The 20,820-nt window shown below is 41.3% G+C and overlaps 1 protein-coding gene and 1 long non-coding RNA gene across 2 annotated transcripts; one reads left to right on the top strand and one right to left on the bottom strand.

The window, feature by feature from the left end:
* Positions 1-891: 891 nt before the first annotated feature.
* Positions 892-2,411, bottom strand: LOC115150550 (uncharacterized). Its single transcript, XR_003867124.1, has 2 exons — positions 2,336-2,411; positions 892-1,388 (listed from the first exon to the last, which is right to left on the bottom strand). It is a non-coding gene; the product is annotated as an uncharacterized LOC115150550 (long non-coding RNA).
* A 25-nt stretch (positions 2,412-2,436) lies between these two features.
* Positions 2,437-20,577, top strand: LOC115150549 (ras-related protein rab7). The gene is made up of 6 exons (XM_029693967.1): positions 2,437-2,755; positions 12,094-12,156; positions 12,855-12,981; positions 18,129-18,347; positions 18,570-18,698; positions 19,144-20,577. The coding sequence occupies exons 2-6, from the start codon at positions 12,104-12,106 to the stop codon at positions 19,237-19,239; spliced, it is 624 nt and encodes a 207-aa protein (XP_029549827.1). The 5' UTR covers positions 2,437-2,755; positions 12,094-12,103; the 3' UTR covers positions 19,240-20,577.
* Positions 20,578-20,820: the final 243 nt, after the last annotated feature.

Raw genomic sequence — 20,820 nt, 5'->3', positions numbered from 1 at the left:
AGTTTATGGACACAGAAACAAGAGGAGTGTTCGAGGAGCTTGTTGTAGAGTTGCATCCCTATCTCAAATGAACAGACATTTCAGTAGACTGGATTTTTACTCGCCTCTCCATTTGTCTCTTATCTCACACACATGCTCAAGTCACATGTTCCTCCCCCTCCTACCTCCCTCTCTCTTTTTCTCCTTCTCTCTGTCTCTCTTTATCTTTCCCTCTGACAGTCAGTGCCTGCCTTTAACTCTTCCCTGTTAGTGTGTCTTTGTGAAAAATGTGTATGTGTATATTTGTGACGGTTTTCCTCCAAGAGGCCAAATCTTTTCTAGCACTACCCTCTCTTGTATATCCTCACCCCATACCTTTAGTTTATTGCTGGATGTGTTTACCAACTGAGTTCCTACCAGGTCTTAAAGACTAGGCACTCAATAGTGTAGAGCAGTCAGGAATTCGTCCATTAACTCTAGGGTCATCCCGACTCATTAGCAATGGTGTAAAATACTTAAGTAAAAATACTTTAATGTACTACTTAAGTAGTTTATGGGAGTATCTGTACTTTTCTATTTATATTTTGGGAAACTTTTACTTCACTACATTCCTAAAGAAAATAACATACTTTTTACTCCCTACATTTTCCCTGACAGCCAAAAGTACTCATTACATTTTGAATGCTTAACAGGACATGAAAATGGTCCAATTCACTCACTTATCAAGAGAACATTCCTGGTCATCCCTACTGCCTCTGATCTGGAGGACTTACTAAACACAAATGCATCTTTTGTAAAATATGTCTGAGTATTGGCGTGTGCCCCTGGCTATACGTACTTTTTAAAAACAAGAAAATGGTGCCATCTGCTTTGCTTAAAATATAAATGATTTGAAATGATTTATACATTTACTTTTGATACTTAGAACCAAATAGTTTTTGACATTTACTCAAGTAGTACTTCAAGTAAAACTTCCACTTGTACTTGACTAACTTTCTATTAAGGTATCTATACTTTTGCTCAAGTATGGCAATTGGGTACTTTTTCCACCACTGCTCATTAGGATGTGCCAAATGGACACACTAACAGAATACACACCCACGGACACACAGTCTGACCACAGCCAAGGGGCAAAGACACTTCCAGTGAACTGACCCCCATTCCCTTTGGCCTTTTCCCTCTCACTGTCAGACAGTTTGCATACTTCAACCACGCCCTCCCAGTACGTGTTAAGTCAGTCAGGAATGGAGAGCAGTCCATCCTCCCTGTCCCAGTGTCCCTTCTTTGAATGCACAGACAAGCATGGAGGACTGAATGACTTCAGGGATTTCAGAATCTCAGAAAATATCAGGGTAAGATTGGACACAACAGCACTTTGATGATGAAGTACAGAGCTGAGCAGCTGCATTCTAGATCAAAAACCAGACACAGAACAGAACCTTGAGTTAGAATCAGAGAGTTCTATTATGGAGCCTTGATTGAATATAATTGTATATTTTACTCATGAGATTCATTATACAAATCATTCAGCTGCAGACAGTAGATACAACAGAGAGTAGCTCCTCAACATCTGTGGTGATGATGATGCTCAGGCAAGATAGTAATGATGAGTAGATCAGTTCTCTCAATAGGCCCCCCCAAAAAATCAGTACTGGAGATGATTTTTGGCCTGCACAAGAACGCCCTCTTCACCAGTATTCAGAGCCTCTGCCAGAAATGAACGAAGACTGCCCTCTAGTGGTGCTCATATTTGCTGTCTTCATCACAGAAATGTGATAATAACCAATAGCACTCCTAAACTACATTTTCAGCCCTACATAAAAAACTAAATAGGCTACTCTTCCAGATATTAGGCTAGGGGATATATTATGCTATGGTCTATAGACTACAAATGTGTGGTATGTTTCGAGCCAGTCTGCTTTGGGTTACATAATAAATCCAATCAAATCAAATGTTATTTGTCACATACACATGGTTAGCAGATGTTAATGCGAGTGGAGCGAAATGCTTGTGCTTCTAGTTCCGACCATGCAGTAATATCTAACAAGTAATCTAACAATTTCACAACAACTACCTTATACAAACAAGTGCAAAGGAATGAATAAGAATATGTACATAATACGCCATTGTTTTATGGAGCATAGACAATCATGCCAGGTATGCTGTTCTTTTTTCCAAAACAAAATGCATCTTCCATAAAAACATGTTTAGGTGCTGTCTGCCTCTCTCCTAGTGCTCATGGTGTTCTTTAGCCTGGCATGTTATATCAGAGCAAATGTGCTATTGCAATTTGGAGAACTTTTAAGAATAGATTAATTTGTACAGTAAAAAAAAGCCAAGGTATTTACAAACTTACTATAGATCCATCTCTGGTGCAGTAAGTGGGCGTGGTGTATCCTGTTTGTGCGTGATTACGTTTCAGCGCGGTGACGCAAGACTAGTTGTTTTGGAGGAAGTTAGAAAAATAAATCAGTCGCGAAAAGAAACAAGGGCAAAAGACAAGACAACAAAATCTGAACAAAAATTATATAGCTAGATATATGTATTTACACTAATGTGAAGGGAATCTGAAAATACTCATCGGGGACGCTGAATATCAAAGAGCGATAAGCATCGCAAGCTACATAAACCAACTCGATACATTAACATTTTAACTGGGTAATCTAGCTAACGCATTAACGTTGACTAGCTATCTATTTCGCTCGTGACAGTTATTCAAATTCAACAAGAGGCTCACCTGAGTCGATACAGCGGTCTGGTGTGTTGGAAGTTTAAGGTAAGCTCTAAGATGTAATTAACTAGCTAGTGACTGCGACATAATATAACATTATTTCATACGGAAAGCTTTTGTTCATGGTCTAACGTTACCGGGGGAATACAAGAAATGGGCGACCGTCACAGTGGGGCGGCCTCTTGCAGACGAATTGAGCAATAGGTTGGAAACGGTGTAGCCGTGGGCCTACTGTCCTGTCACCTCCGACGGAGTGAACATTGCGTTCTAATGTGGACATGACTGAAAATATTTTCTGTTGTCCATTAACCACTTGAAATGGAGTTTGAACAACAACGACGCCGCAAATGGAAGGTTCAGGACATTCCAAATAGCTAAGCTTCCATGTTTCAAAACAACATTTTATGGAACATTGCATATCATTTCTTTGTACAAAAGATTGATTCATGCTTTGTTTGTTAGATATGTCACACGTAGGATCCCGGTGAGTCGATTGTAAAACAAACGTCTTGTCGGCCCTGAGCTTGTGGAAATCTTTCTCCCATGTGATCCGACTTCTATAATGCAGTGTCATGGGTTGCAGATTAGGCGAGGACTGGGGTTGTTACAATAAAAACAAATAACTTTACAGTAGGATTCCTATAAATACAATTATACTAGTTTATATTATGACAACTATTCATTTGTATTTTGGTTATATTCAGTTGGAGTGTTGGTTATAGTTCCACTACAACCTAGGCATGATACTGTGCTTTCCAGCTAGACATTTTGTCAGCATAGAGATGACTCGGCACCCTTTCCCCTCGTTAGAGCATCAGTGTGTCACACTCACAGTATCTCCAGCTGCGGGAGTCACACTAGCAGGGACTCAGGTGCAGCTGTCAACCTGGTAGCATTGAGGGTGTTAAGTATGTGACATGTTTGGAAATGAGTTAATCTCATCAGGGTTATTTATGCACAACACATCTAGCCTATATTTAGACTTTGTTTGTGTCTGAATGTGCCACTGTATCTGTGGGTGTATGTGCATGCAAATCATTGAAGTGACTGGTCCCAGCTGTCTCTCCACCTCTCCCTCCCTGTGCAGTGTTTAGAATCCAACATCATGGACAGAGGGAGGGCAGAGGGCATCAGACCATAACCAAAGAACACTGTTTGGGATTTGCTGGAGTCATCATGTTATGCATGATGTCATGCTACTCCCACAAGAGAACAATGCATACTATATTAATGACCGTGAAATATAACCATGATTCACTGCCTAGTCTAGCACAGTCAGACGATCAACCCAGTATTTTAGTAATCCATTCTTCACGTTATGGAGAACCTCTATACATACTGGAACTCAAGGCTACCTGACCCCTAGCCTCTCTGAGTTGGAGGTTAATGGTCAGTAGTCTTCTCTGGTAGTCATGTACGAGACTGTGGTGTTGGCATGCCCAGTGGGCCATCCTGAAGGGCTGTTCTCCACGCTCCAGAGTCAATACACTGGCCCTGTTCGAATGCTTTAAAAGTTTGCTCTTTATTCCTTGTTTCCTTTGGGTAAACACAGGTCATAAGTGTTGGATAGCCAATGAGTTCTTCAAAGAAGTGAAAAAGCGAGGATTTTCATCAAAGTATTCAAAAATGGCCCCTACCTCACCACACTTCACTAGTTAATGGAGAGCAGAGCAGGAGGACTGAAGGGGTTCTTGTACTTAGAGGAGAACTAGAGTGTTTGCCAACTCTGGTGTCTGTGCAGTGCCGTAAGTTAAGACTATTTGTAAATATAGCCGTCATTATCATATCAATGTTGGATTTATGAGTATGGCTAAACAATCTTTAAAAGTCTCACAGGTGGAGCAGTTGTCTGTAGTTAGATGTCTGCTGGCGGTCGCCTATGGGTTGTATTATGAGTACAGATCCAGAGGCCTAGTTAGTAGTTTATCAATAGAAACACAGGGCTTGTTAATGCAACCGCTGTGTCAGATTTCAAAAAAGCTTTACGGCGAAAGAAAATTTTGCAATAATCTGAGTACAGTGCTCAGATATCAAAACAAGCCATACAGATACCCGCCATTTTGGAGTCAACAGAAATGACAAAAATTACATTATAAATATTCACTTACCTTTGATGATCTTCATCAGAATGCACTCCCAGGAATCCCAGTTCCACAATAAATGTTTGTTTTGTTCGATAAAGTCCATAATTTATGTCCAAATACCACCTTTTTGTTCGCGCGTTTAGTCCACTACTCCAAATGCAGGAAGCGCTCGCAAAATGTCACGACGAAAAGTAAAAAAAAAAAAAAAAGAGTTATATTTACGTTCGTAGAAACATGTCAAACAATGTATAGCATCAATCTTTAGGATGTTTTTATCATAAATCTTCAGTAATATTCCAACCGGACAATTCCAATGTCTTCAAAAAAGAAAAGGAACACAGCTAACTCACGTGAGGTGCGCCACTGAGCTCATGTCATTTTCTCAGTCATCTGACTCCATATGCTCTTATTCTCTCCCTATTCACAGTAGAAGCATGAAACAACATTCTAAAGACTGTTGACATCTAGTGGAAACCTTAGGAAGTGCAAAATGAACCCTAAGTCACTGTATAGGCAATCACTTGAAAAACAACAAACCTCAGATTTTCACACTTCCTGGTTGGATTTTTCTCAGGTTTTTGCCTGCCATATGAGTTCTGTTATACTCACAGACATCATTCAAACAGTTTTAGAAACTTCAGAGTGTTTTCTATCCATAATATGCATATCCTACCTTCTGAGCCTGAGTAGCAGTCAGTTTACTACGGGCACGCCTTTCATCCGGACGTCAAAATACTGCCCCCTACCCTAGAGAAGTTCATGGCTATGGCTTGTTCACAGACCGAGACTAAGAGTGGGTCACAGGGCCTGGACACGAAGGGTCACTTACCCTGTTTTTAGGCTCTGACCCCACAGAGCCACAGCTGGGACAACAGAGAGAGAGAGAGAGAGAGAGAAAGACAGTGACCACTGTCCAGGGGGTTGTGTAAGTGTTGTTATTTTGGAACCTTTTTTACAAGTATCAGCTCTGAAAATGGAGAGAAGTGTCAGGCTTTGGCCAGATGGGACATCCCTGTGTTTCACTTAATTAAGGGTGAGTGGAGTGCGGGCTGTGGATGGTAGGCTTGGGCGGTATACCGGGGTATTTGGAAATAGCCGTTTAGAAGGCCAGCATCTTGGAATCACCTCTTCACTGTTACATTAACATTTACGTCATTTAGCAGACGCTCTTATCCAGAGCGACTTACAAATTGGTGCATTCACCTTATGATATCCAGTGGAACAACCACTTTACAATACTACATCTATATCTTTTTTGGGGGGGGGGTTAGAAGGATTACTATATCCTATTCCAGGTATTCCTTAAAGAGGTGGGGTTTCAGGTGTCTACGGAAGGTGGTGATTGACTCCGCTGTCCTGGCGTCGTGAGGGAGCTTGTTCCACCATTGGGGTGCCAGAGCAGCGAACAGTTTTGACTGGGCTGAGCGGGAACTGTGCTTCCGCAGCGGTAGGGGGGCCAGCAGGCCAGAGGTGGATGAACGCAGTGCCCTTGTTTGGGTGTAGGGCCTGATCAGAGCCTGAAGGTACGGAGGTGCCGTTCCCCTCACAGCTCCGTAGGCAAGCACCATGGTCTTGTAGCAGATGCGAGCTTCAACTGGAAGCCAGTGGAGACTGGTATTTTGCGGGTACTATTTAATGAAGCTGCCAGTTGAGGCGTCTGTTTTGCAAATTAGGCACTCTAATGCACTTGTCCTCTTACTCAGTTGTGCACCGGGACCTCCCACTCCTCTTTCTATTCTGGTTAGAGCCAGTTTGCGCTGTTCTGTGAAGGGAGTAGTACACAGCGTTGTACGAGATCTTCAGTTTCTTGGCAATTTCTCGCATGGAATAGCCTTCATTTCTCAGAACAAGAATAGACTAACGAGTTTCAGAAGAAAGTTATTTTGTTTCTGGCCATTTTGAGCCTGTAATGCTGATGCTACAGATACTCAACTAGTCTAAAGAAGGCCAGTTTTATTGCTTCTTTAATCAGAACAAGAGTTTTCAGCTGTGCTAACATAATTGCAAAAGGGTTTTCTAATGATCAATTAGCTAATCCAAATTTATCATTTTAAAAGGCTAACACAACATGCCATTGGAACATAGGAGTGATGGTTGCTGATAATGGGCCTCTGTACGCCTATGTAGATATTCCATAAAAAAATCTGCCGTTTCCAGCTACAATAGTCATTTACAACATTAACAATGTCTACATCCTCTTTCTGATCAATTTGATATTTTAATGGACAAAAAAATTTGCTTTTCTTTCAAAAACAAGGACATTTCTAAGTGACCCCAAACTTTGGAACAGTAGTGTACATATACAGTACCAGTCAAAAGTTTGGACACCTACTCATTACTGGGTTTTTATTTATTTTTAATATTTTCTACAGCTTGGCATTCTCTCAAACAGCTTCATGAGGTAGTCAACTGGAATGCATTTCAATTAACAGGTGTGTCTTAAGTTATTTTGTGACACTTCTTTCCTTAATGCGTATGAGCCTATCAGTTGTGCTGTGACAAGTTAGGGGTGGTAAACAGAAAATAGCCCTATTTGGTTAAAGACAAAGTTCATAATATGGCAAGAACAGCTCAAATAAGCAAGAAATGACAGTCCATCATTACTTTAAGACATGGAGGTCAGTCAATCTGGTAAATTGCGAGATGCAGAGTAGGTGAACGGATGATCTCCGCATGTGTGGTTCCCACCGTGAAGCATGGAGGAGGAGGTGTGATAGTGTGGGGGTACTTTGCTGGTGACACTGTCTATGATTTATTTAGAATTCAAGGCACACTTAACCAGCATGGCTACCACAGCATTCTGCAGCGATACACCATCCCATACCATCTGTTTTTCAACAGGACAATGACCCAACACCTCCAAGCTGTGTAAGGGCTATTTGACCAAGAAGGAGAGTGATGGAGTGCTGCATCAGAAAACCTGGCCTCCACAATCACCTGACCTCAACCCAATTGAGATGGTTTGGGATTAGTTGGACCGCAGAGTGAAGGAAAAACATCCAACAAGTGCTCAGCATATGTGGGAACTCCTTCAAAACTGTTGGAAATGCATTCCTCATGAAGCTGGTTGAGAGAATGGCAAGAGTGTGCAAAGCTGTCCTCAAGGCAAAGGCTGGCTACTTTGAAGAATCTCAAATAATAAATATATTTGACGTAAATGTAAATTTATTTTGATTTGTTTAACACATTTTTGGTTACTACATGATTCCATATGTGTTATTTCATTGTTTTGATGTCTAAACTATTATGTAGAAAATAGTAAAAATAAAGAAAAATCCTTGAATGAGTAGGTGGGTCCAAACTTTTGACTGGTACTGTATTCAGTCAATTAAAAAGCTATTGCCATTTTAATATTAATTTATCGGAACTGTCAACTTATATTACACTACTAGTCAAAAGTTTTAGAACACCAACTCATTCAATGATTTTTTTTTATTTTGACTGTTTTCTACATTGTAGAATAATAGTGAATACATCAACTATGAAATAACACATGGAATCATGTCGTAAACAAAAAAGGTGTTAAACAAATCAAAATATAGCCACCTTTTGCCATGATAACAGCTTTGCACATTCTTGGCATTCTCTTAACCAGATTCATGAGGCAGTCACTTGGAATGCTTTTCACTTAACAGATGTGCCTTCTTAAAAGTTCATTTGTGTAATTTATTTCCTTAATCCATTTGAGCCAATCAATTGTGTTGTGCCAAGGTAGCCCTATTTGGTAAAAGAACAGCTAAAATATGCAAAGAGAAACGACAGTGCATCATTGCTTTAAGACATGAAGGTTAGTCAATGTGGAAAAGTTCATGAACTTTGAAAGTTTCTTCAAGTGCAGTTGCAAAAACCATCAAGTGCTATGATAAAACTGGCTCTCATGAGGACCGCCACAGGAATGGAAGACCCAGAGTTACTTCTGCTGCAAAGGACCAATTCATTAGAGTTATCAGCCTCAGAAATTGCAGCCCAAATAAATGCTTCACAGAGTTAAAGTAACACATATCTCAACATCAGAAGAGACTGTGAATCAGGCCTCCATGGAGGCGCTCTCTGTGATTTATTTAGAATTCAAGGCACACTTAACCAGCATGGCCCCCACAGCATTCTGCAGCGATACGCCATCCCGTCTGGTTTGGGCTTAGTGGGATTATCATTTGTTTTTCAACACAACAATGACCCAACACACCTCCAGGCTGTGTAAGGGCTATTTGACCAAGAAGGAGAGTGATGAAGTGCTGCATTAGATGATCTGGCCTCCACAATCACCCGACCTCAACTCAATTGAGATGGTTTGGGATGAGTCGGACCGCAGAGTGAAGGAAAAGCAGCCAACAAGTGCTCAGCATATGTGGGAACTCCATCAAGACTGTTGGAAAAGCATTCCAGGTGACGCTGGTTGAGAGAATGCCAAGAGTGCAAAGCTGTCATCAAAGGGTGGCTTTTTGAAGAATCTCAAATATTAAATATATTTTGATTTAACACTTTTTTGGTTACTACATGATTCCATGTGTTATTGTATAGTTTCTACAGTGTAGAACATAGTAAAAATAGAGAAACCCTTGATTGAGTAGGTGTTCTAAAACTTTTTGACTGGTAGTGTATGTCGTGGAACACCATCTTCAAAAAGACAGCAACCTCAGCAGTGGCACTTGCTTGTAGAAGACTATGACTGTGCTGTGGCATAGCCTTGTTTTGTTAATTTAGCAGGCAAGATGCTCTTTTTTCCCCGAGCCCTTATCACAGTCAAGTCAGCTATTTTATAGTAAAAAAATATATGATGTAATATAACAGAATTAAATTGACCAGAATATTTTTCCTAATAAAAAAAGTTTCCAGTGCGAAGTGATGTGTTTCTTGTGCCTGGAACAGTTATTCTCTGTGATCATTTAAAACGGGTCTCAATTTAGCGAGTTGAAAGACAATTTTTTTTCAGTGTTACAAACCAAAATTTGTCTTTTCAATATACAGATATTCGATTTAGTTTATTCTGCCTGTTCTTTGGAATTTTCAAAATGGATGAACAATTCCACATTGAACACTGCATGGGGATGAATTATTGCCAGGACATCTGCTTGGTGAGTAGGCCCAGGCTTAATGATTCTGATGAAAATATGCTCTGTCTTTATCAAACTAATGTTTTTGCATATTTTCAATGTGGAACCGGTCTATGTTTAGGGGGGTTGTAGCCTAGGCTAACCAATTCTAGATGGCACTAGCAGTTTGCAAAGTAGCTTAAGCGGAAAATCGATGGGATGCAATTATTCAAAAATTGCAGCTTGTAGCTGGAACACATTTTCTACTTCAATGAACCAGTCCATTTTGAATTTGTGATGAAACTGTTTTTTTGGCAAGGAATGTAGCTCTTGTATCCCATCAGTTAAATATGTTTTTATAGGCATTTATTTCTGTTGGCCTAACGGGAGCTTGTGTGCGCACTCAGCACACGTGAATGAATGAGACACAGAGGGGAAAGAGAATTTAGGTGGAAGAACGGTGTGATGTTTGACTTGCTTTATTTTTTGTTGTGCCCCGCCAATGCACATGTACAAATGGAATACTAGAGTCAAAGCAAATTAATGATGTGAAGACAATTTCACTTGCCTGTTTGGGCAGCCATAAATCACATTCCACCAAATAGTTTTACAGTATTGGATAAAATAAATCTCTGGTTGAAGATCGAGATTTGACATCCGTTCAAGTACTTGATTACTCATGCCCATCCTTACTTGCAAATAGTTTGTCAGAGACTGTATGAAATGTTCACATTGTCCTCGTTAGCATTTAGCTAGAGTTCTCTATGAGATTGTATATGTATTTGTTAGCATTGTTAACCTTCGGATTTGAGGCTGTGTGGGTCTGAAAGTAGTGCCCCTTGTGTCCAGTGCCAGTATTACCGAATATCCTGGTATGGCACAAGGTTGGTATGACAATCTGGATACCGCCCAAGCCTAATGGATAGTACATGCAGGGGAATGTTGGGGATTGTGTAGTGGTAGCCTAAACAGTCATGTCTTTCCTCCTTGCTAACTGGCTAGTTACTCTCTTTGTTTAGACGGACATATATCTTGATGGTAATAGGCCAGACAAAGGCTGTTGTACTCATTAATCTGACTGTTGGCCTGGCTGTTACATTGTTGTTTCCCATGATAAACACAAGATGGATTTGAATGGGTCACTCTCATCATTGTTTCAGTATAACATTGGGGGGCTTTTCTCTTATTCATTATCTCAGTCAGTGCCAGATAGGACTGGACTGGGTTATTTCCCATCACACTGCACAAGGTGTGTGTGCCTTTGTGAGAGATCTCACGTAGATTGCTCCATTGAGAGAATGTGCCCTCAAAGTTAGGATGTTTGCCATTAGTATTGAAGCATAATCACTTATTAAAATTGCAGTTTGGGAACGGCCACCCTGGAAGTGATTGGGAAAGAGTAGAGTTTTGTGGTTGGGTCGTTCTCTCGCCTCTGACGGGAAACATGATCTAGTCCTCAGACTCACTGTGTGTGTGTAAGAGAGAGATATATTAGGGAACACATGACTGGAATGAATAGAGTTCAAGTCTGATTGGCCCAGTGGAATAGCACTGACTCTACACACAGTGCTAAATCACACACATTATAGCATTTTCTGACGCTCATTGTGCGGAGCTATGGATTTCAACCCCAGCGATCAGTTTGAAACTATTTGAAAAATATAAAATGTCTAGAGAAATCAGGTCAATATACTTGCAAGAACTACTTTTTCCAGGTATGTGCATGTTTTTGTGTTTATGTAGGGCAGGGGTGTCAAACAAATTTTGCCCCAGGGCCCATGCTGAACATGTGTTATTTCCTCACCGTCAAAGTGTGCAAATAATGATCCACTATCCATAATTTTGGGAATTTCAGATGCTCCCTTACTGTCTAGCTTTAGTTTTGATGATTGTTAGCGAGTTGGACACATTGAAGATACATTATAATGTCTACACAGTTTCGATTTGGTTTTAGTCATTTGGAAGAAAAAATTATACAAAAAAATATATATAATTTTTTAACTTAAGACATCATGGCGGGCCTTATTAAATCATCTCGTGTGCGTGCGTGCGTGCATAGTCCAAGTCCTGGGTTGCATCCAAATAATCAACTTTCTCCCAAAGTATGGATTTGAAAGGAAATGACTGGTAAATGGAAAATCCCTCTTGGCCTACATCAATACAATGCTTTTAAATGTGTAGGGAGTAGTGAACGAGTGCACACTTCAGGAGGAAGGAGAGATTATTGAGACGCAACCCTGATTTTGTGTGTGTGGTCTCTCCTCAGACGCGACAGAATGACGTCCAGGAAGAAAGTGCTCCTGAAAGTCATCATCCTTGGGGATTCTGGGTTAGTCACCAAATATTTGTGTTCTCTTCCTGTTTGACCAGTGTTTTGTTTTCCACTTTGATAATAGACTGCTGTTTGGGTATTCCAGATTCATTAGAAACTGCACTCTAATACAGTCTTCCTGTACAATCAGACTGCTGTTTGGTTGTGCCACACATCTACAGGTAACTGCCAAAATAAAGGAAACACTAGAGTAAGTGAGGGGTACAAAGTATATTGAAAGCAGGTACTTCCACACAGGTGTGGTTCCTGAGTTAATTAAGCAATTGAAACATCCTGTCATGCTTACGGTCATGTATACAAATCCCAGTTGCCCATTATTTTGGCTACCATGGCTAGAATTAGAGAGCTCGGTGACTTTGAAAGAGGGGTCTCAAAGGAGCATAGGGGGTTTAAAGGGTGTGTGTATGTCTGTCACCAGATCTCAACCCAATTGAACACTTATGGGACATTCTGGAGCGGCACCTGAGACCTAATTTTCCACCACCATCAACAAAACACAAAAGTATGGAATTTATTGTGGAAGAATGGTGTCGCATCCCTCCAATTGAGTTCCAGACACTTGTAGAATATATGCCAAGGCACTTTGACGCTGTTCTGGCGGCTCGGCTCAAATACATGAATAATTATCTTTAACACCTTTCCCCTGCTTGTTGTCCACCTCTCTTTCTCTCCGTTCATATCTCTCTCCTTCTCAGAGTTGGGAAGACCTCCCTGATGAACCAGTATGTGAATAGGAAGTTCAGTAACCAGTACAAAGCCACAATAGGAGCTGACTTCCTGACCAAGGAGGTGATGGTGGACGATCGGCTCGTCACAATGCAGGTACAGAAATGTGGCTACAGCACCACCATCACAGCCACAATATCCAATAATAAAGATGGCGCCGACAGACATGGCCGCCTTGGTTCAGGCTCCTAAGCTACTTTGCAGTATTTTATTTTTATAATATTCTTTCTCACGTTATTAGCCCAAAACGTTCTTTGCATTATTACATACACCCGGAAAGAACTTTTGGTTATCAGAGAGGAGGTAACTCACCAGCATTTCGACTTTCCTGAATTGGATCCTTTGTTCGTACCGTCCAAGGCGTTTTAACTTATCCCAGAGGCAGCTCCAAGACGCCGCCGGCGCAGAAGAGGTATTCGGAGTGGACTTTTAGTCCGACTCAGGTGTGCACACCATCCAACGCTTCCGAGTATATTAGTCGCTAATGTTCAGTCCGTGGAGAAAATAAAGGATCTCCTTCCAGAGAGACATCACGGAATCATGGCTCTCTCCGGATATACTGTCCCCGTCCATACAGCCAGCTGGGTTTTCATGCAGATAGGAATATAGTAGTCCAGGAACAAGGAAGGTGTATGTTTCATGATTAACTACTCATGATGTGATTGTGGTAACGTACAGAACTTAAGTCCTTTTGTTAACCCGACCTGGAATACGTCACAATCAAATGCCGACTGCATTACCTCCATACAGAATTTTCTTTGGTTATCGTCACAGCCGTGTGTATATCTTCAAGTCAATACCACGACAGCTCTCAAGGAACTACACTGGACCTTGTGCAAACTGTAAACAGCATATCCTGAAGCCGCATTTATTAAAGCTGGGGACGTTAATAAAGCAAATCTGAGGAAAACGCTACCGAAGTTATATCAACACATCGAACTGCAGTACTCGCGCTCCAAAAACTCTTGACCATTGTTACTCTCCCTTCCGGGATGGCTACAAGATCCTCCTCCGCCCTCCCTTTGGCAAATCAGAGCACGACTCCATTTTGCTCCTCCCTTCCTATAGGCAGAAACTCAAATAGGAAGTACCCATGCTAAGGTCTATTCAACGCTGGTTTGACCAATCAGAATCCATGCTTCAAGACTGTTTTGATCACGTGGACTGGGACATGTTACAGGTTGTCTATGAGAATAACATTGATGTATACACTGATACAGTGACTGAGTTCATCAGGAAGTGTATAGGGGATGTTGTTCCCATTGTGACGATTAAAACCTATCCAAACCAAAAACCATGGATAGATGGCAGCATTCGTGATAACTGAAAGTGCGAACCACCACATTTAACTACGGCAAGGTGACTGGGAATTTGACCGAATACAAACAGTAAAGTTATGCCCTCCGTAAGGCAAACAGGCAAAACGTCAATACAGAAAGAAAGTGGATTCCCAATTCAACAGCTCAGACACGAGACGTATGTGACAGACCCAAGATTATCACAGATTATGAAGGGGAAAACCAACCACTTCGCAGACACCGATGTAATGCTCGCAAACAAGCTAGCCTTCGCCAGCTTTGAGGATAACACAGTGTCACCGACATGGGCCGCTCCCAAGGACTGTCAGCTCTCGTTCTCCGTGGCTGACGAGAGTAAGACATTTAAGTGTGTTAACCTTTGCAAGGCAGCCGGGCCAGGCGGCATCCTCAGAGCGTGCGCAGACCAGCTGGCTGGAGTGTTTACGAACATATTCAATCTCTCCCCATCTCTGTCTGCTGTCCCTACTTGCTTCAACATGTCCACCATTGTTCCTGTACCCAATAAAGCGAAGGTAACTGAACTAAATGACTACCGCCCCTTACCACTCACTTGTGTCATGAAGTGCTTTAAAAGGCTAGTTAACCTACACAGGATCGGTGTCTCCCCCGTGGACGGTTGAGCTAACGTAGGCTAAGTAACAAACAAAAAATTCCCAGGACATAGACATATCTGATATGGGCAGAAAGATTAACAAGAATTTAAGCTAACTGCACTGTCGAATTTACAGTAACTATTACAGTGAAAGGATACCATGCTATTGTTTGAGGAGCGTGCACAATTATGAACTTGAAAATGTATTAATAAACCAATTAGGCACATTTTGAACAGATATGCAATGGTTCATTGGATAAGTCTAAAACTTTGCACATACACTGCTGCCATCTAGTGGCCAAAATCTAAATTGCGCCTGGGCTGGAATCATAAATTATGGCCTTTCTCTTGCATTTAAAGAGTAGCAAGTGTAGCAAAATGCTTGTAGAACATACAAAAAAATCCTAAGGACTAGAAGCGAAGCAGCCCTCTCTGTTGGCGCCATTTTTCCCTGCATGCAATCCAACAATCGATCCACAGATGATGCATTCGCCGTCGTACTGCACACACTGCCTTACTCCATCTGGACAAGAGGAATACATACAGTTGAAGTCGGAGGTTTACATACACCTTAGCCAAATACATTTAAACTCAGTTTTTCACAATTCCTGACATCTAATCCATGTAAAAATTCCCTGTTTTATGTCAGTTAGAATCACCACTTTATTTTAAGAATGTGAAATGTCAGAATAATATTAGAGAGAATGATATATTTCAGCTTTCATTTCTTTCATCACATTCCCAGTGGGTCAGAAGTTTACATACACTCAATTAGTATTTGATAGCATTGCCTTTAAATTGTTTAACTTGGGTCAAACTTTTCGGGTAACCTTCCCACAATAAGTTGGGTGAATTTTGGCCCATTCCTCGTGACAGAGCTGGTGTAACTGAGTCAGGTTTGTAGGCCTCTTTGCTCGCACATGGTTTTTCAGTTCTGCCCACAAATTTTCTATGGGATTGAGGTCAGGGCTTTGTGATGGCCACTCCAATACCTTGATTTTGTTGTCCTTAAGCCATTTTGCCACAACTTTGGAAGTATGCTTGGGGTCATTGTCCATTTGGAAGACCCATTTGCGACCAAGCTTTAACTTCCTGACTGATGTCTTGAGATGTTGCTTCAATATATCCACATAATTTTCCCCCCTCATGATGCCATCTATTTTGTGAAGTGCACCAGTCCCTCTTGTAGCAAAGCACCCCCACAACATGATGCTGCCACCACCGTGCTTCACGGTTGGGATGGTGTTCTTCAGCTTGCAAGCCTCCCCCTTTTTCCTCCAAACATAATGATGGTCATTATGGTCAAAAAGTTATATTTTTGTTTCATCAGACCAGAGGACAATTCTCTAAAAAGTATGATCTTTGTCTCCATGTGCAGTTGCAAACCGTAGTCTGACTTTTTTATGGTGGTTTTTGAGCAGTGGCTTCTTCCTTGCTGAGCGGCCTTTCAGGTTATGTCGATATAGGACTCATTTGTCTGTGGATATAGATACTTTTGTACCTGTTTCCTCCAGCATCTTCACAAGGTCCTGTTGTTCTGGGATTGATTTGCACTTTTCGCACCAAAGTACGGTCATCTCTAGGAGACAGAACACGTCTCCTTCCTGAGTGGTATGACGGCTGTGTGCTCCCATGGTGTTTATACTTGCGTGCTATTGCTTGTACAGATGAACGTGGTACCTTCAGGCGTTTGGAAATTGCTCCCAAGGATGAACCAGACTTGTGGAGGTCTACCATTTTTTTTTCTGAGGTCTTGACTGATTTCTTTGGATTTTCCCATGATATCACGCAAAGAGGCACTGAGTTTGAAGGTAGGCCTTGAAATACATCCACAGGTACACCTCCAATTGACTCAAATGATGTCAATTAGCCTATCAGAAGCTTCTAAAACCATGACATAATTTTCTGGAATTTTCCATGCTGTTTAAAGGCACAGTCAACTTAGTGTATGTAAACTTCTGACCCACTGGAATTGTGATACAGTGAATTATAAGTGAAATAATCTGTCTGTAAACAATTGTTGGAAAAATTACTTGTCATGCACAAAGTAGATGTCCTAACCGACTTGCCAAAACTATAGTTTGTTAACAAGAAATGTATGGAGTGGTTGAAAAACGAGTTTTAATGACTCCAACCTAAGTGTATGTAAACTTCCGACTTCAACTGAAATTAAATTGGGGTTTCCTCTTAATTTTAGGCTAAGGCAAGGGCTGTTTCCTCTTCTATGCTGCTGCTGCCTCTGCTGCATTGTTCTCAATCCCAATATGCTGCATTGTTCTCAATCCCAATATGCTGGTTAACTTTGCAATTATGCACGTAGCAACATGGGGAAAGGCGCCAATTCTATGGCATACTGAAGATAATATTTCAGAACCGCGGACAGCAACCGTATTCAACGGGAGAAAGTGCATTTGTTCTAAATAATATTCAGTTTATTAGTGTTGCACCATTATTTTTGCATAATCTAACCATATACAATTTCAGTATCACATGGAGTGATGGACTATGCCATCCCCGTGGTCTCCGCAATGGATTAGTCCACTCAGACAGGTGTGAATCAGACAGGTGTCTTGTGCACCATTAGAACAATTCTAAATTGCTACTGCTCGACTAAAGAAATGTCGGTCGACCAACAGCCTATTGACCAAACAATCGACAAGTCGACTAAATGTCAGCCCTAATAAACGGTATATCATTGGAGCACTTTATATTATTTTTTTTATATATACCCTTAATTTTGACAGGGAGTAATGTTGAGACCAAGGTCACTTTTTAAAAATGAGCCCTGTAATTACAAAGATACATCATTTTCAGGCTGAGAAGAGCCTTTGTAGACTGGGGAAGTGATTATGACGTGGCTACACCAGTATTGCCAAACAGGTACACCTACATTTACATTTTAGTCATTTAGCAGATGTTCTTATCCAGAGTGACTTACAGGAGCAATTAGGGTTAAGTGCCTTGCTCAATTGCACGTTGACATATTTTTCACCTAGTCAGCTCGGGGATTTGAACCAGCAACCTTTCGGTTACTGGCCCAACACTCTTACCCTTTAGGTTACATACTAAGGAAATGCAAACAACTTGTCATACCAATGGGTGATCAGCATGATTTGATCAACAGTTAATTATGAAGTACGCTTTTGGTAACACTGATGCAAACTTCAAGTGGCAACCAAACAAGTCTGATTACATGACAGTGTGATTAGTTTAAGATCTTAGTTCAGAAGAAAACATGTTGCCCAACAATAGTTAACCCTCTTTCCTTCTGTCACGGTTTCCCTCCCTCCTTTCTTCCCTTCATCGCTCCCTCCACCTGTCCTCATGGTCAGATCTGGGACACGGCAGGGCAGGAGAGGTTCCAGTCTCTGGGTGTGGCGTTCTACCGCGGGGCAGACTGCTGTGTGCTGGTGTTTGATGTGACTGCTCCTAACACCTTTAAGACTCTAGACAGCTGGAGGGACGAGTTCCTGATCCAGGCCAGCCCCAGAGACCCTGAGAACTTCCCCTTTGTGGTGCTAGGCAACAAGATCGACCTGGAGAACAGACAGGTGGGTGACAGATGACTATAGGCGTTACCACATCTAATGTTACCACCTCTAGTACTACAGCCATTGGCCCTAATGCTAATGTCATCTCCAGTGGAGTTTCCATACATATGATTCAACGTTTCTCAGTAGCAGGGTACGATCTAATGTGTGTTTTTCACCAATATTGGGGTCTCCTCATAGTTCTCATCTGATGTTTGTGATTGTCTTTCCCTCCACACCCAGGTGACGACCAAGCGAGCTCAGGCATGGTGTCAAAGTAAGGACAACATCCCCTACTTTGAGACCAGTGCTAAGGAGGCCATCAACGTAGAGCAGGCCTTCCAGACCATCGCACGCAATGCCCTAAAACAGGTGGGTGGGGCCAGGATCATCATGGCAGCTCACAGGAGGGAATTGGGTTTTTTGGTGAATGAATGACATTTTATTTGTGTCAAATCGCCAGTTGGCAACCCATTCCTTATGGGATTAATTGACACATAAACAAACATTACAATAATTCACTGTGATAATTCAGTGCGCATTGCATGAAGAGTAAAACAATAAATATCAACACAAGTTAAATAAGGTTATCCAAACAATAATTATATCCCTAGAGCAGCACAAATATATAGACAGATACAGAAAAATGAAACAGAAGGCATTTGAACCCAGTCTGGCACAAAGAGAAGATTCAAGTGGGAGACAGGCCTTTGTTTTGTTGACTGTTCTTTCAGAGGACTACTTAAGTAGAAGAGCAAAACTTAGATCCCAGTTTCTCTATCTTCTCATCGTTTCTCCCTCTTTTATTTTTTTTCAGGAGACAGAGGTGGAGCTGTATAATGAATTCCCAGAACCCATCAAGCTGGACAGGAATGACCGAGCAAAGCCTTCAGCAGAGGCCTGCAGCTGCTGAGGCGCAACATGGACTATCTTCTGTCTGGCTTTCAGGAACAACCCCCTTCTCTCTTTCTAAAGGAAAGGACTGCCCCTCTGGTTTCTGCATGCACCCATGTCACATTCCCCTCCCACCAGAATCCCAACGAGTTTCCAGTTATTTACATGTACTGCACATGATGGGTGTATACATACAACTCTAACACACATTCATTCACTCCCACACATACACATCTTGATGAATCCAATGCCGTTAGAGAAGAATTGGTACACCCCTGTAGACTCCACTATTCTTGCCCGTTCCTGAATCCATATCATGAGTGAACCCACAGCCTGGCCCACCCTGTCTGACTGTGTCCCCTCTCTGTCTCTCACATTGGGGGGTCCAGATGGAGCCATGTCCTAGGAGTGCAGTGGAGAACTCTAAAGTGGTGGCTGAAGCTTCTTGACATGAAATTATGATGATGATATCTTTGTCTCATTGTCCTGAGACAACTAATCCTCTGTATTTTCTGTTCTTCATAATTGTTTTGTTTTCATTTGAAGTTCTATATTGCCTATCTTACTGTTGACAAATAATTAGCTGTACTATCATTTTTTGTTCGTATTGGCTGTCGATGTTAAGTCTTAAGCCAATCGGAAGCTTATACTTGTCTTTGCACTGTTGTTTTACTGATATTTGTTATATTTGTTATAAACTCTTATTTGGGCTTGACTGACAACAAGCCATTAACAACACTGCTCAAACCATCCTTCTCTACTACCCCCAGGAAGCCTGTTGATGCTCTAAAAAAAAATGCACAGGTGGCTGACAATGACCTTTTGTTGGGAGTGCGCATTGGTTGGTTTAGTAGCTTATGTTGCAGGGGAAATATTCATAAGTAGGCGATGACAAGAGAAAAGCTGACGATGCAAACACAATGAAAGACATGGAGAAACTGCTACTACTATGTTCTATATGTTCTATATGTCCTTTCCTTTGTCAGCCAATGTGTTTCAACACTAGAATTACAGCTCTTTCCCTCTTTACATCTGTCCACTGTTATGCCTGTATTGTCTCTACTGTATCTTCCTCTCTGCTGGTAGCTCAGGTTGGCAAGAGTTTGTTAGTAAGTGCTTGATATGACTTTTTAACAGATTGTGTACTACTATTGAGTGTGGATATAACAGGAACAGTGGGGAAAAGATGAGATTAAACAATTGGATGTTATTTCTATCAATCACAAAGAAACAGTCCAAGGATTTGCCCTGGTATTACTCCTCTTCTTAACGAAATAATCAGTGCTATGCCAATTCAGTTGTTGAGTATTGGGATTTCAAAAGTAATGATAATAAAAAGTTATTCAATATAAAAAAATGTATGATTGTTTTACTGCCATATGTTTTAAAATGCTGGTGAGTGAGTTGAACAGTAGGGGTGTGTGGATAAAATCACTGAGGAAGCAAAGCCAGTAAAAAATCCATATTACAAACTACTGTAATTGCGTTGTTTGCTTTATAACCCATTTGTTCATATGCCAGCATGGTATACAATAAGGCTGTGACAAAAAGAAAAGTCACACAGTGGTGCAATGAATTAAATTACCCACATTTGTTTTGT

The sequence above is a fragment of the Salmo trutta genome, chromosome 16, assembly GCF_901001165.1.
Source record: "Salmo trutta chromosome 16, fSalTru1.1, whole genome shotgun sequence".
Classification (NCBI taxonomy): Eukaryota; Metazoa; Chordata; class Actinopteri; order Salmoniformes; family Salmonidae; genus Salmo; species Salmo trutta.
The sequence above is the reverse complement of the archived record's forward strand: the minus strand, read 5'-3'. Positions and strand labels throughout refer to the sequence as shown.